The sequence below is a fragment of the Clytia hemisphaerica genome, unplaced genomic scaffold, assembly GCF_902728285.1.
Source record: "Clytia hemisphaerica strain Z4C2 unplaced genomic scaffold, Clytia hemisphaerica genome assembly, whole genome shotgun sequence".
Taxonomy (NCBI): Eukaryota; Metazoa; Cnidaria; class Hydrozoa; order Leptothecata; family Clytiidae; genus Clytia; species Clytia hemisphaerica.
Window position 1 is genome coordinate 665,698 of NW_027104247.1, and position 16,304 is coordinate 682,001.

General features: G+C 35.2%; 1 protein-coding gene across 1 annotated transcript; it reads right to left on the minus strand.

Moving 5' to 3' along the window:
* Nucleotides 1-307: 307 nt before the first annotated feature.
* Nucleotides 308-15,226, minus strand: LOC136816362 (LIM and senescent cell antigen-like-containing domain protein 1). The gene is given in 11 exon segments (XM_067072683.1): nt 308-1,238; nt 1,961-2,013; nt 2,015-2,037; nt 2,547; nt 2,593-2,733; nt 3,260-3,317; nt 10,097-10,192; nt 11,203-11,352; nt 11,729-11,916; nt 13,071-13,116; nt 14,992-15,226. Coding segments are annotated over 11 exon segments (969 nt in total). The 5' UTR covers nt 15,096-15,226; the 3' UTR covers nt 308-1,129.
* Nucleotides 15,227-16,304: the final 1,078 nt, after the last annotated feature.

Consider the following 16,304-nt stretch of genomic DNA (forward strand, 5'->3'; position numbering starts at 1 on the left):
AAACGTGTACATGGAAAAACTTGATTTCCCAAGTAGTTATGTCAACTGACGAGTCTGTGTCAGGTTGTTCCACTTTAAAATTTCAAATTCTGAGCTCTTTCCAACGTCAGAGGTTCTTACAGAAAGTTCTTGGGAATGGGAGCCTCAAACATAGACATACAGAAGACAAACTGACATGGGGGTTATTCAGACAGGTGTATGCCATCATCATATAATATTAAATGGGCTCAAAGAAATAGTTTTAAAAACTTAGTATAATAAAAATTAAAAAAATCTGGTTTAATTCACTCGATTCTTAAATTATTTTAATTACATTTTTTCAGAATTTTGAACCGATCTTCAAAAATTAAGCGTTTTCTAAAACCAGAGCACATCTAATGAAAAAAAAGAAGATAAAATATGCTATATTTTAAACAAACATACAAAACAAATAAATGAAAATTTTAGTACACGGAATAAAAATATTTGGGTATTTTTTTCGACTTGCAAAAAAACAAACGTATTCTCTATCACAGAGTAAAAATGTAACTTCAATAAAATTGGAATTTCAATTTCCGACTTTAGTTGTTGCTTCTGTATTGAAATTAAATTGAATTAAAATTCAAAGGTTGAAATTGAGTTATTTTGGCTTTATACCCATTATTTACTTGTTTGCCCACCAAATTATTTGAAATTTAGCAATCCCAGGCTCAGCATTGTTCTTAAATTGTTCTTATTTTTTGGCAATTTTGAGCCTTATTGTTCTCAAAAAAAGTGTATGTACACATTTATTTTACATAAGCAACCATGTTCCTCAAGCTCGAGCCCCGAAGTCAGCCAAATATTTTCCAAATCTCTCTTGAAGAAAAAGCTTTTGAGATAACATAACATAAACGTGGTATAATATTAGGGCTGGCAATTTCTAAGAGATTGAGCTAGAATGCAGCCTTAGGGTTGAAGCTAAAAATCGAGTTGCTCATAAAAAAAACATGTACAAAAGAATCTCATCTCCATGGAAATCGAAAAGCCAATTCTAGATTTTAAACATTTAAACCCTAACTATCTACCCTAAGACTGTTTACCAGTCAGTGTTTTTGTTGATGATTTCTCTCAGTGAAAATCTTGCAGCCATCCAAAAAATGACGTCAGTTTAACGATTAGCTGACTCAGCTTTTCGAAGACGCTTACGTAATTCTTTAGGTAGTCGCTCGTGACAACGTAAACATAATGGTTTCATGTCAATCTCATGGAACTTGCTCCTGGAAAAATGAAAAAAAAAGTTCATGAAAGAGTTATAAAATTTCAGTTACACTTTCGGTTATTTTGATAAGCGAGTTTGATGCTGTCATGAAAGCACAGAGTATTAAATCTTGAGTCTGCTAAATCACGTGCCTCACGTGCCCTATTGCCTTAACTTTTTTTACGTGCCTCAAGTGCCTTAGTGCCTCATGTGCCCAAAAATTTTCACGTGCCCTAAAATTTTCACGTGTCCTAAAATTTTTTACCTCATGGTCTTTCTTATCGGAATTTCGGGATTAAGTACATATACTAAGCATATAGCTTTGAAAAATAATGATAACTCCGGTACCCGGCGTCGCACGCCGGTTAAGCTGTAGCTTAACCCACTAAAAGTCCTTTGGATGTCGAAGCTGGCTTAAAAAAACGATCAAATAAAAAAAGAAATCTCTACAACGTTTGACTCTAATCCTCCCAGGGTGTTTTTGTTTAAGTCAAAAGTTATCAGAAAGAGCATCGTTTTGAGGCACTTGAGGAACGTTGGGCACTAGGGCACTAGAGGCACGTAAAAAAAGTTAAGGCACTAGGGCACGTGAGGCACGTGATTTAGTAGACTCTTAAATTTTGTATTCATTGTCATTCAAACTATCATGCATAGTCGGGGAAAGGCTTAGTAGCGAATGTTTTTAGACACAGCTAGAAATTTTAAAAGAAAACTGTAACACAAAGGAAGGTTTGTACTTACTTTAGTGTGAGCTTGGTATTACAGCCAGTACAAATAAAGTGATGTACGCAAAAAACATTTATTCAAGGCAGTCACAACTGAAAGAAAAAAAAGTTAAATGAAAGTAATAATAGGAAAAAATCATGATAATATTTTAACAGGAACGATTACAGATGACAAATTTATGATATTTTTAAATACAATATATATATGGCCAGTATTAGAACAGCACCCCTAAACTGCAACAGGCATAACGGTCGAACATCGGACATAATCTGCTATAGAGCAACCTTGAAATTGTTATTTCGAGCCTTGCTGCAACACAACTCACTACCACTTTTAACAACCGTTCAGCCATTATACATTGACAAGACAAAACAGGCATGTACATATGAATCGAGTTTAATCAGTTATCTACCAATAAAATTCTATGTGCAGATGAGTAAATGCAAATCTTACGCAATATATAAGCACAGTTGACGCTCTCTAGTTCGATGTTTAATGAAATTGGATCATCATCGAATAAGGGAGAGTATCGAGTGGTAGAGCGTCGAAATGTATAACGTCGAAATGTCTAACGTCGAATTAGAGAGCGTCAACTATATACCCTTTTTGTTCAAACTTGAAAAACAAAACAAATGAGATCAGCTTACGTCCCTAGTTATGGCCCTGTTACAAATGAAGCATATATCACCAAAGAGTTGGTTGAAATGTGTCTCACAATACGCAAGTCCGTTCTTCTCGTAATGACGATTCCCGTAAAATGGTTTCTCGCATTTCGCACAACAGAAATGCTGAAAAAAGAATATGAGTAAAATAATACATAGAATCAATATTTTACGTGGATAGAACTTCAATCAAGGACTTTGAGACCACGTTCGCACGTGACGGTTCCGTTTCGCTCCCAAACGGAATGAAGCCATTATATTGGTTAGAAATGACGTAACATTTGAATATAACCAATAGAATGGCTTCATTTCGTTTCGGGGCGAAACGGAACTGTCACGTGCGAACATGGTCTGAGACAGTCTTTCGATAGTTTTCACAGGGTCCACGGTCAACCAGCTAGGTTATCTATGAGCTGAACGGAACATTGGAAGAAGTGGGGAGTCGGGAATCGAACCACTAATCCCTGGTGATGTCTTAACCACTCGGCCATCCAATAATAGTTACATTAACTGAAACGTGCACAATCAATATCTGTGTTTTTTTGGTTTACACAGTCAATATGTATTCTCAAAGATCTTTATCAAATTTGCCGTAAAAGTGCAAATAAGACCAAAACATGACGAGACCATAAGTATTAGGAAAAATACTCACGTCGACGTGCCACTGTTTGCCGATGGCGTTCACGACACGTTCGTCTTCGATCGGCTTCCTATATTGCAGAAAAAGAAGTTCAGTTACAAGATTCCTAAAATTTAGTGCTTTTTAAATTAAAATCAAAATATGAATCCCATGCATTCGTACGTTTTAAGACTTCTGGAGTGCGGTCAGACTGGGAACTTTAATTTAAGTTCCATTGTTTCGAATGTGCGCCCCTATAAAAAGTTTGTTTATTTAACATTAAAGTTTAGTCATGACTAAAAAATAAGTGTTACTCAGAGAAACTTTCAATACAGGCGTACATTAAAAACAAAAGGATTGTAATTATTTTTATCTAAAAAATAAGTCATGCTCCGGGGCATGACTTAAATAGTTTAGTCGTGACTAAAAGGTGAGATTCTCTCACTTTTCCTCTTTTTCATAATAGAAGCTCATTTAATATGCAGAGCCGTTGTGCAAATACACCCAGAACTTTCGCAGAATTTTTTCTCTCAAAGTTTTTTCATGTAATAAGAGAGAGAGGGTGTGTCTGTTATTGACTTTTGGTAAAAGAAATCAGAGGAGAAGACACGTTTTTTTCAAGGAGGATGGATCCAAACTTCTTTTACTATCTATCGCAAAACTATCAAGCTCAGAGATTTCAACTGAACCAACAGAATAACGTAAATATCACGCCCAGCTTACCACCAAATAACGTACAACAAACTCAATCTAACTTACAGCAAAATTTTGGAACCGCGCGTTCAACCAAACAACGTGGCTTCTTCATCAGCAGCGGCAGCTTCTCAACAAACTGAAGATGTATCTCAATTCCAACGATCAAAAAAAACAAGGGAAAGATGGACTAAAGACCAAACTAGAGTTTTTATGAGCATGATCAAGATTAACTTTGACGAACTTTTATCAAGTCGATGTAACAAGTCTGGCTTCAATCGCTAGGCTGTTTCAAAACATGGCCCAGTGAAAAACTCCCAAATGCAAATTGAAATTGAGGACTCTAAAAGACGCTTATAACAAATGTAAAGCTGCTATACTGACCCAGAAACAGTGGTGACAAAACGCCGTACTGTCCTATTACGACGAATTGGATGTTCTGCTTTCAGAGACCATGTACATCGCTAACTCAATCGCTGAGGGCGGAATCGTTCGATCTGAAATTTTGTGAAGCTGAAATCCAGCTTCGACAGGAAGAAAAGAACACCAGCGTTAAGCACCCCCTTAGAAATATTTCTACGAGGAAAATACAGCAGAAATTCCAGAAGTGCTGCAGTAGCTGAGCAATTTCGTGAAAGTGACGCAGAAACTGACAAAAAACTTAAACGAAAATTTGAAGGCGACGATGACGGAGTTACGATGAAAAAATGATGATTTTTATGAAGGCGTGAAGGCCAAAGCTAAAGCAGGGAAAGGAAAAGAACCCAAAGAAACCAAAACTTTTAAGAACATTATTGAAGCTACAGAAGGAACAAATGAACAGATTCGAAGCTATGAAGATCGATTCAAAAATTCAAGAAAAAATGATTGGAAAAGCAAATGGAGTTGGATGCAAAGGAAAAAGACAAAGAGAGAGATTTTTTTATGCAATTCGGAGCACTTTTTGCTAACAACAATGACCACAGAAAAAATGAAAAGGAGAAATAAAATGGACACATCCCAAAGCGTTTTTTTCTTTTGTTATTGACAAGTTTTAAGGCATACCGGATAAGTGGGATGGGGGAACCTGGAACCTAAAGTGGGAACCTAATGAACACTGAAAAGTAATGGGGAAAAGGGGAACCTAAGGTGGGAACCTAAATGAACACCGGAAAAGTGGGATGGGGGAACCTAAGTGGGAACCTAAATGAACGCCGGAAAAGTGGGATGGGGGAACCTAAGTGGGGAACCTAAATGGACCTGAAAAGTGGGATGGGGAGAATAAGTGGGAAACCTAAATGAAAAAAAGTGGATGGGGAACCTAAGTGGGAACCTAAATGAACACCGGAAAAGTGGGATGGGGGAACCTAAGTGGGAACCTAAGTTGTTTAATTATTAATAGAATTGAAATATTTTTCTTTAAAAACAATAGCAAGATAGCAAGTCTAATCGTAGTTTAAGAAGAATTCCTTTATGTTTAAATAAATAGGTCTATTGAAAATGGCGATTTGTGTTTACTTTTCAAATTTTGAAAATTTTGAAAAGATGTGCCCATATTTTTTACCTGAAAAGTGGGATGGGGGAACCCGGGAACCTAAAGTGGGAACCTAATTTTTTATTATTATTATTTTTCTTTAAAAACAAATACATAAAGATAAGAAAGATATTATATGCAAGGAAAGAAAAAAACCTTTTATCATAATAAGAACACCAGTTATTTACTTTTTACATTACGGTTCGCAAACAATAATGTTGAAAATAAACAAAGGGAATTTATTTATTCAATTAGCTCAAAAAGCATGTTTATTTATCAGCAGTTTTATAGTGCATCTTTTTGAAAGGTTCTTTTTAGTAAATTGACTTGATTGACTTTAAACTTTAAACTTTAAACCGTCATATCTTCAAATCTAGAAGGAATTAGAAGTTCGTTCATAGCTCGATGGATAACTTAGAGCCTCTTCTTTCTTTTGCACGGATCTAATTTGCTTGAATACAGAATCTAGTAAAACATTATTTACGATCTAGTTTTTGTTCACTCTTGATGCAATACACATTGTTTTTTATTAGCAGCTCCAATTTTCGGGTCGCTTAGCATTTAACGGATTCTAGCTCGTTTTTCTTTCTGTACCAACCAAACAGTACAGCGTGTGAATAGAATACGCTTCATAGATCCACGGGGGGGGGGCACTCAAGGTAAACGACCTACCGTACGTGTGGCCCTTTTTTCCAAGCTTCCCAAAGTACACTGTAAGGGTGGAAATTAGCAAAAATGAGAATAAGTGCACTCTAAGGGTTTAAAATTTGGTCAAAGCCAGTCCGGCTTTTAGAATTTCATCCGAACAAGTGCGGTTAGTGTAAAACGCAGGTCACAGGTCGCAGGTCACAGGTCAACAAAGTGCAGACCGGAAAAAAAATAAGATGATAACATATACATAACATAACATCAATACGTAGCGCATTAAATTACAAAAAAGTAATACATGCTATTTAGATATTATAAAATGACAATTGAATAGAATAACAACCTATTTTGACATAGTGACACTTACAAAAATAATGACAAAATCATAAAATATGATACCTAGCAAAACAAAAAAACGAAAAATATTTATAATACAGAATGTGATGTAGATAGTGTGAATGGATATAAAACGGCACCAATCAGAAGCTTGTGAGGTCCCTAAGAGAGTGGTTTTAGAAGGATGAAACTAATTAATTATTCAATTGTCATTTTAATGACTTAATGACAATTTTTGACAAAAATATTGACAGAACTACAAAATATCATGTCTTACAAGAGAAAAACACCAAAAATATTCAGCATGCCGAATGTGATGATAACAATATGGCTGGATATAAAATTGCACCAATCAGAAGCTCGTGAGTTCTCTGAGAAGGTAGTTTTAGAGCGATTTGTTTTATTATATGTAACCATCATATAACATTACAAACATTACAATATGTAATATACCTGTTATACGTATAATATGGTTTCAAATATTTTCTGGTCTGCGTTATACACGGCGCAAACCGCGAAAGATCGATAAAAGCACATGGTTAAATTTTGATGTTTGAAATGGTTTTATATGGATGAAATTGCTTGAGAATTATGTTTTTGATAAACCTTTGTGTTTTCCAAACATTTTCCTCTGAATTGACATTGATTAGAGTTCACCTGTCATCACGGACCTGTGACCTGTGACCTGTGACCTGTGACCTGCGTTTTACACTAACCGGAACAAGTGTCATGTTTTAACACTGGGTAAATTTTGGAACATCAAATATGTCCATCCCTATACCATAGCAGGATCTGTTCTAGAACATGTTGACCAAGAAAAAGATCTAGGAGTGATAATCGATAGTGACCCGACCTTTGAAGCCCATATATTCAGTAAAATCAAGAAAGCTAACTCTATCGTTGGCTTGATTAGCAGGAGCTTCGAATTTCTCTCACCAGATATGTTTTGAACGCTTTTCATTGCATTTGTCAGACCCCATTTGGAATATGCACATGTAGTATGGTCTCCAAGGCTAATCAAACATATCAATGCAATCGAGGGCGTCCAACGAAGAGCTAAAGGCTAGTTAGTTGCTATAGAAACTACTCATACGAAGATCGGCTACGACTCCATCAATCTACCTAGTCTAAAGACCAGGCGGCAAGTTGGTGATATGGTGGAAGTTTTCAAGAACCTCCACATTTATGACGAGTCTATAAGATCAGAGAAATTTACTCCTCGAACACGACCACGACGTCAGCATGATTACGAGCTTCAAAGGAACTTTGCTAATGCGGTATGAGAGGCTACCAAGCAACTCTCTTTTTTACAGAAGTGTGAAACCTTGGAATGATCTAGAAGAAGATTGTTGAAGCACCATCCTTACAAGTCTCCAAAGAGCGTTTTGATAAAAGAAAGGGAGAAAAAACTTTATAAAATGTAAAATCAAAAGTTCTGTTTCATAGGAGGTCAATAGACGTGCGAAATTATTTGCTAAAAAATAAAAAATTAAAAAAAAATAAAAAAAATAAAAAAATTAGGTTCCACTTTAGGTTCCCCATCCCACTTTTCCGGTCTTCATTTAGGTTCCCTTAGGTTCCCCCATCCCACTTTCCAGGTGTTCATTTAGGTTCCCACTTAGGTTCCCCCATCCCACTTTTCAGGTGTTCATTTAGGTTCCCACTTAGGTTCCCCCATCCCACTTTTCCGGTGTTCATTTAGGTTCCCACTTAGGTTCCCCCATCCCACTTTTCAGGTGTTCATTTAGGTTCCCACTTTAGGTTCCCAGGTTCCCCCATCCCACTTATCCGGTATGCCAAGTTTTAACGGTTAATTTTCTTTCGTTTTGCTATTTATAATTTTTTGTAGAAAAATTATAAAAATAGGAAAATATCTTCTGAGCTCAAACATTAACAAAACTTGTCAACGATTGTCTGACTGCTACGCCGTCTGGATTTCTTTCGTGGTCTTGCCTTCTTCGCTGTCTAGCCTGCCTTTCTTGACGTAAAATTTCTCTCAGAACAGTGTCATCATCCGGATATTCATCTTTATATATTTGGCAAATATTATGTAAAACACAACACGCAATCACTACATGAGTTACGTTTTGGATTTCATTGTCTAGTCTTTTCAAAAGAATTCTCCAACGGGCCTTGAGAATCCCGAACGCCCTCTCTACGTGTACTCTTGCTTTAGAAAAAAAATTTGTTGAATTTTTCTCTGTTCTCTTGTTTGAGCTGGTCCAAACGGGTAGGGGTCACTAGCCAAGAAAGTAGTGGGTATGCTCCATCACCTAAAATTAGAGGTCTAATTCGGCATTCTTCAATAACGTCGGTTGGCTCGGTTAAGATTTCTTCATTTTCTGCTCTGCGAAATAGTGTTGTGTTTCTCATGTTTCTTGAGTCATGAGAACTTCCCGGGAATCCACTGGCAGCGTCAAGAAACATAAGGTTAGCTCCAACAAGACCTTGTAGACCTACTGTATACTTTTGCTTTCTACTGTAATAGTCGGCTTTTTCATCGATGAATGGGGTTTGAATATGAATATGTGTCCCATCAACAGCTCCTACAACTTGAGGAATTTTCGAACGATAATCATTTTTAAATTTGACAATTGCCTCTGCAGTTTCTTCTGTGCTGCCAGGGAATTTAATGAACAAATGAGATATTCTGAAAAGCTCTCGACAAAACTCCGCACTGATTTCAACGGCAGTAGATTTCCCAACCCCAAATGTTTTTTCAATGCATCGAAAAGAATTACCATTTGATAATCTCCAAAGAGCAACTCCAACACGTTTTTCAATAGGAATAGCTTTTCGAAGTTGCGTGTCTCTTTTCTCAAGCCTTGGTCTGACCAATTCAACTATAGCCAAAAATGTTGAATGTTTCATTCGAAAATTCGTTACGCCATCGCAATTTCAAAATTTGGATCATTGACATCTACTAACATTCGTGAAACCATGTTTCGTCTCTTTCATAGGCCCAAATTTTGCGGTTTACGAACGAAAAGGCTAAATAGGGAGGACTTCACGATTAAAGAAAAATACCTAGCTCTTTGCATTCGGTAACGAAGGATAGTATTTTTCATTAGCCGATTTTGCGCTTTTCTTTTTGCATACTTTTTCGCTGACAGTCTCTTCAACACGAGCATTAAAAAAAGCTTCTTGTTTGCTTCCATTTTTCAAAATAGCGCTGAATTCACGGAAGAAGTAATCAATTACTTACACTACAAAATATTTGCGGACCGTAATGTACGAAGTAAACTCATTAATTATTCCAGACCAGACAAACAAAAATTCATCTTTCTGATCTTTATTATATATTATAGAAAATCCTTTATGTAAAACCTATTGTTTGAAATAAGTCATGATACTAAAAACTTTCTAGTGTGACCGCACTCCTGGTTTCTTTGAGAAAAGACTTTTATTAAATTTCTCTTTTTACGTTTAAGTTAACCTTCCTAATCGAGTAGATAGGAGTCATCCATATAGTCCGTACACTTAACAAAAGCTTTGGTTTACTGTTTGAATCAGTCATCTCTATTGATTTATGCGTAAAAGAGGAGTAAAATATTTGCGTACGTTCTATATGGATGACCCCATATAAAAGATTCTTTCGGTTTTCGATCAAAGTAACAAAAAACTTCATAGCATCTGTAAGAGCTGTTCACACAATTTGAACTTCGTCAAAAAGAACTTACTTGCAAGCGCCACAGATGGGTATTCCCAATTTATCGTGACATCGAAGACAATACAATTCATTGTTCCGTTTACGACAAGTCTCGTCAAGTTCACGACTAAGTAAGAGAAATAAAGTGAACACAAATTACAATAATTATGTTGGGCTATATTTTAAAAGGGGGTTGTTTGGTCGATTTATTCGAGACAGTATAAAGCCCACTTCGAAAGATATTTCCATTTCGAAAGATATTTCAATTTCGACTTAAGAGATAACCATGCTTAACTTATAATTATATACTTAAGAGATATTCTAGCAGGGGACAAAGAGGAAAAAGATGCTAATCAAAAATAGTGTGACATTGTAAAAAATGCTCAAAATCAACTTTTTGGAATAACTCTTCATATTTTTTGAGTCAGCCAAATTTTGTTATTTGAGTCAAAATTGTGGCTGCAGTTCAAAAATTCTAGTTTTTTTTTAAGTGTAAGCCACATGATATTGAAAAGTGATCTCTGAATGGGACCTTCTAGACTTGAAAGAAGAAAGGCTGAATTTTCCAAAAAGTGTTAAATGTACATACTTTTGCGTTGTTAAATGTACTTTTTTGTGGCTTTTTTGTCAGCCACATATTTTACTCACACTTCATGCTTTAATATATCTAAGTTGAGTAAGCCACAAAATTTCGTTCTTTTTGCAACAGGTAGATAAATTATTCAGCTTAACCATGGATGTACTTTGACATGTAAGCCACATGATGGCCTCATTCTATGAGCAAAATAGTGGATGACATCAAAAATGTCACAAAACAGGGTTAATTTTTGATTAGCATCAAAAGCTTTTTTTTACACTTCTTTGTGACAGAAGTCTGTCTGAGACTTGTGTCGAAGATTTTGGTAACATTTCTATTTTCCTCAGTATCCAATTCACACTTGTACGCTCGGTATCCTTTTCCCAGTCACACCTTGGCCTAAAAACCACTTCTTTCGCGAAGAGGCACTTACCCAACCTCGTTTCCTGCGTATTATCAGCTTTTTGATGCTTGCTGATAGCGCTAGATAATTTATCCTCTGGCGTCATTCAGTAACGTAAATAAGACCTGGAATACACGGGGACGAGGTTGCCACTTACCCACACTCATAACAATTGTAATGCCATGGATGGACAGGATCACCCATATAAATGATGTGTTTCCCTTCTTCAATATATGTGTGACATTTGTGGCACATGAATCGACCACCTTTCGACTTCTCGTTGGCGTTACAACGCTTGCACAATGCTCTATAATGAAAATAGAAACACTCTAGAATTGCTGACATTTCCCAACCAATTTTGATGTTTAGTTATCAAAATGTACGCAAGCCTAGGCAGATGCAAGCATTATTTAAGAAAAAGATTGGATTGATAACAACCAACAATAAAAAATGATCATGGCTTGAATAAAAAATTAATAATAAGAAACTTCCAAAGGCAAATTTTTGAGAATGTGGCAGTTCCAATAGTTTGAAACTTAGAATTTGAATATTATGTTTTTAAGTGTAATACAATGAAATCTATCTTGTGACTCAAAAAGGAAAAAAGGAAAAGCCCAGCATTTCAAAACCCTAATAATAATACGATTTCCCTAAGATTAGTGACTCTCATTAAAAAAACAAACCTTCCAGCGTTTTTGACGAAACCAGCATCAGCTAAAATATCATCACAAATTTCACATCTGAAACATTCAGGATGCCAGTTTCCACCCATAGCTTTGATGACCCGCCCAATGATGTATTCCCCACACCCTCGACAACATGGCGCATAAAGTTGTTGAAAGTCATATTCACAATATTGACGTCCATCAAACTAGGAAGGAAAAGTTATTGATATGTGAGTACATGTCGTAAATCAAAATGATAAACAATTATATTGAACCATCAAATCGAACTAAAATCAATAATTAACCCAAAAATATAGGGATCCTGTGTAAAAATGGATGTCTCTAGCCAAATCTAGTTCTCATTCAGTCGGATTTGTTTGATAACTTGAACTTCTGGCTTAGTATTACCATACAATAATAAAGAATATAAAGATATAAGGTTCGAGAAAGTTGATTTATTTTCTCTAACAAACGTTTTTATGAAAATAGGGTTGGACTTCTTCAAGATTCATCAATAGATGCACCACATTTCAAACTTTATTTCATTATAGAGAGAAGGGGGTTTCAATTTCCCTCCTTTGAAAATATTTTCTATCAAACCTCTCCTAGAACCATCTTGACTTTCAAAGTTACCCCCAGAAAGTCCATGAAAGACTCTTGATGGGATAAACATCCCTAATAAATTTCATTTTTTGAGAAGTATTTCACCAGAATACTAAGTATTTCCCTCAGGAATTTTAAGATCAGATATCTGTAAAAATTTACAATTTAGGAGTAAAATGTCAAACTTTAAAAAGGTACCCCTACCCAAGCCTACCCCAATATCAAAGTTGTAATCAGAGGCATTAGGCCGGTTGCCGAACGGTTTGGTAAACGGGTCGATTTCTCAAAAATTATAAAACTTTAGATAAAACTTATTATATCATTTCTGTGGCTTAGTTTGATGTTTTTCATATATGACGGAACCGGTTTTAAGAAAAGGATCCTGTTCAAATGATCATGTTAAAAAGTCGATATTTCTCTTGGCTGGTTGGTAGACAAACTTTCAGACGTTTTTTCAACCACCCCTACGAAAATGTGTATTTTTCAAATTTGACAGGTTGCTTTAATGCAATATTTTTACAAAGGAACAAAAGGATTTTTCTTTAAAGCTTTTATTTTTATTTTTCTCTGGGTTTAAAGTTGCTTGTCCGCCAAATGACCCCATCCGCAAACTGGCCAACCTATTCTAGGCTGTTTCGACTTTACTTACAACATTGATACTTTCTGTATAAAATATCAACTTGTGATCAATATCATGAATAAAGATTGGTTTTTAAAAAGATACTAGAAACAACAAAACAACAACAACAAAACTTACTTCATAAAAAACACCATCCTCAAAGGGTCGAAAACATTGAGCACAACTGAAAAATAAAAATAATAACAACAATAATTTACAGCAATTATCATGTATAAAATTGAACATAATTTTTCAATAAAGTCTAGAACTTTTTTTTACAATAATTCTATGTGAAAAATAATTGTATATCCAAAATCAGGAGGCTTCAAAGTACCTCTATACCAAAAGATGAAGTTTTTAGCACCAAAGGATAAAAAATTCAGTTTTCTTCTTCATTTTTCATTTCCATTTTCTACATTATTTTGAACCATTATATCGAAAATTACAGTGCTCTAAATTATCTTTTCAACGGTCTATGTTATGTTAGAATTGAAGCATTCATTTTTAGTTCTAGTTCTATTGGATTATAAAATAATACATTTCTGTATGTAAAAATTCTTGATTTGAAAAATGATCATTGAAAAATGACAAGCAAAACAAAGATCAATGCACACTTAAAGCAAACAAACTTTAATAAATCTATGAACTCAAATCTTTCAAGATGTTTTCTTTCTTTCTTTGGATATTGTTCACTTGTTTGACAGCTTAGTTGCTCAACATTGTAATACACCTTTCCCGTAATTCCAAATTCTCAGGAATGGCCTGGGAAAATGTGACGCCCTCAACTGTTGTGTATTGGGAGGTAAACATATGCGTTTTTAGGAAAAGTGATACCTTTTTTGGATAAAAATTTATGGTGTTATATATTAAATAGAAAGAACATTAAAAGTTGAATATATTTGTGTCTTTTGCCTTTTTATGAAGAAGCCATCACCGAGTGGCTTCACTAATTGCTCTGACAGCTGTATTTTCACTTACTGTTAATCTCTTTGACAACAAATTTGTTTTGATAACTCCACCAAGTTTATCAATCATACTTCTTCGTTCCTCTTAGAGTGCATAGACACTCGCGTGTGTTCCACTACGGATTTTTTTTCATGTTTCGATTTAAAAGCCTACTCATTGCGAAAGAGCAATTGTATATTTTTTAATACGTCGTTCAGTAACTCAAATCAAATGACTTTGGCGGTTCAGTGAAATGGTGGCCAAATGTATCATATCAAAGTATCAACTGTTCTAGATCAAAAGTTATAGACGATTTTATGGTCAAAAATTGATTGAAACAGGGAATTTCCCCACAATCTGCATAATTTATGCAAAATTATAGCACTTTTTTACCACAAAAACGCCCATAACTTTTGATCTAGAAAAGTTGAGACTTTGATATAATACATTTTTTTGCTCAGTTTGAAGAGCTCTATCACGCGGTATAGGTCCTTTTTGATTTTGAAGACCCCATGAAAAACCATCATGAATTTTTAGGGCTTACAATTATGCTTAAAAAGGCAAAAAATTGCAAATTACGCAAAAACTGCGGGTTTTCAAGCTTGGTACAGTATTCATTCAAATTCCAAACCAGCACCCTCAAATTGACCAAAATCAATTCTAAAAGCTTGGTCACGGACATTTTGAAAAACGGACGTTTTGGTGGCACTGGCCATGGCCTACAATAATTGGTGTTATATATCTTACCATACCAGTCACCAGACTGCTCGCAAGAAATTTATCCACTTTTAAAAAGCAGCAAGTTAAACAAATAAATGTTGAACAAATGGGTTGTCAACTGAGTTGACACTTGTTTGACATTTTAGTTGCTTGACAATTTCTTCCAAATGTAGAACAATTGGGCTGTCAAACAAGTGACGTGACACCTGAGGCTAAGCGACGACGTACGCTATCAGATGCACACACCCTCACCTTAATCGAAAGACACTCGTACTTATAAGAAATTCATTGATAGTATTAGCTTTGAAATATCAGAAGTATAATAGATCAGCTTTAAATTTAAATGTGTAGATGCAAAACAGAGGAAAATTATTAAATAAAAAAAGATTCTTACACAAAACAGTTTTCATGATAAAGCTGCCCATTTGAGTTCACCATTTTCTCTTCATCATCGAAGATTTCATTGCAAACACTGCAACATGGTTGTTGAGAGTTCATCTTGCTTCAAGTATAGAATTCTAACCAGGACAAAACATAAAAAATATTATAAAGAAAAATCTCTCAAATTTTTTTCTTCTTCATGAATCTCACCAGCCAAAACAAAACCCGAACTGAATGTGATTCTCCTTTCGCTTTTACGAACGCCCCCGCCCAGCCACATCCCAATATTTTGAAAAAATCTATCCAATCGGATTGCAAAGATCGGAGAAACGGAAGCCTTACTTTACCGCCCTACTTACAGTAGCTTGAACGGCCGCGAGCAGATCAGCGCGAACTGTGACCGTGCGTCTATTTTTTTTGTGTTAGCCTCTAGAGAAAAACGTGATAAGTGTTTGTGTTTGAAAACTTAGATTTAGACACAGTGTTATTAGTAGGCCCGATTGGTGTTAAAATCGTGCAAATTTGGAACAAAGCACCAAATTTGGACCAGATGCTCCTTATACCCTATAGATTGATATTAGAAGGGTAACCCAAGATAATTCCAAAGGTTACCCTCTAATTAGGGCTAATTAAGTCCAATTAGTGCTAATTAAGACGAAATTCACGTTTTACCTCAGTTCTTCATTTTTCAACTGACTATTTTGTTTAAAACCAGCTCAAATCTTTTGCAAAGACCTTGCAAATGATTCCAGGAAACTATAAGCGCTGTTGGAACTAAAAATTTAGCCAAATTATGCTCAATTAAAGCTAATTAGTAGCTAATTAGACGATATTTCCATACTTAAGTAATTTGAAACAACGAACTCGATGTTATTTACCTAGCCTACTAGTTATTTACCACAAACTTCCGTTTTGTATCAAATGTTGACAAAAGTGAAAATCGAAATAAGAAATATGAAATACACTCTCTTAATTAACATAATATTCAACCTTAATTACCCCTTATAATTAGACAATTTTCTCATGAAACTCAAGTAAAAACTATCTGCTAATTAAACGATTGCCTAATTTTAAAAACGTAAAATATTATATTTGGAAATAAATAATCTGAAGTGCCACATAGTTAAGTGATAAGATATGACAAAATCTGAGAGTGTTTAATTCGAATATTCTTCCAAGTCTTCATTTTCAATAGCTTGGGGCTCGGCCGATCCATCATCTTCATCGTCGTCGGAACTTTCTTCTTCATTATCTTCCCACCATTTACAACTGCCTTTACACTTACACAAGTCCGTACAATTTTGCTGTGACCTTTTGCATCCACAA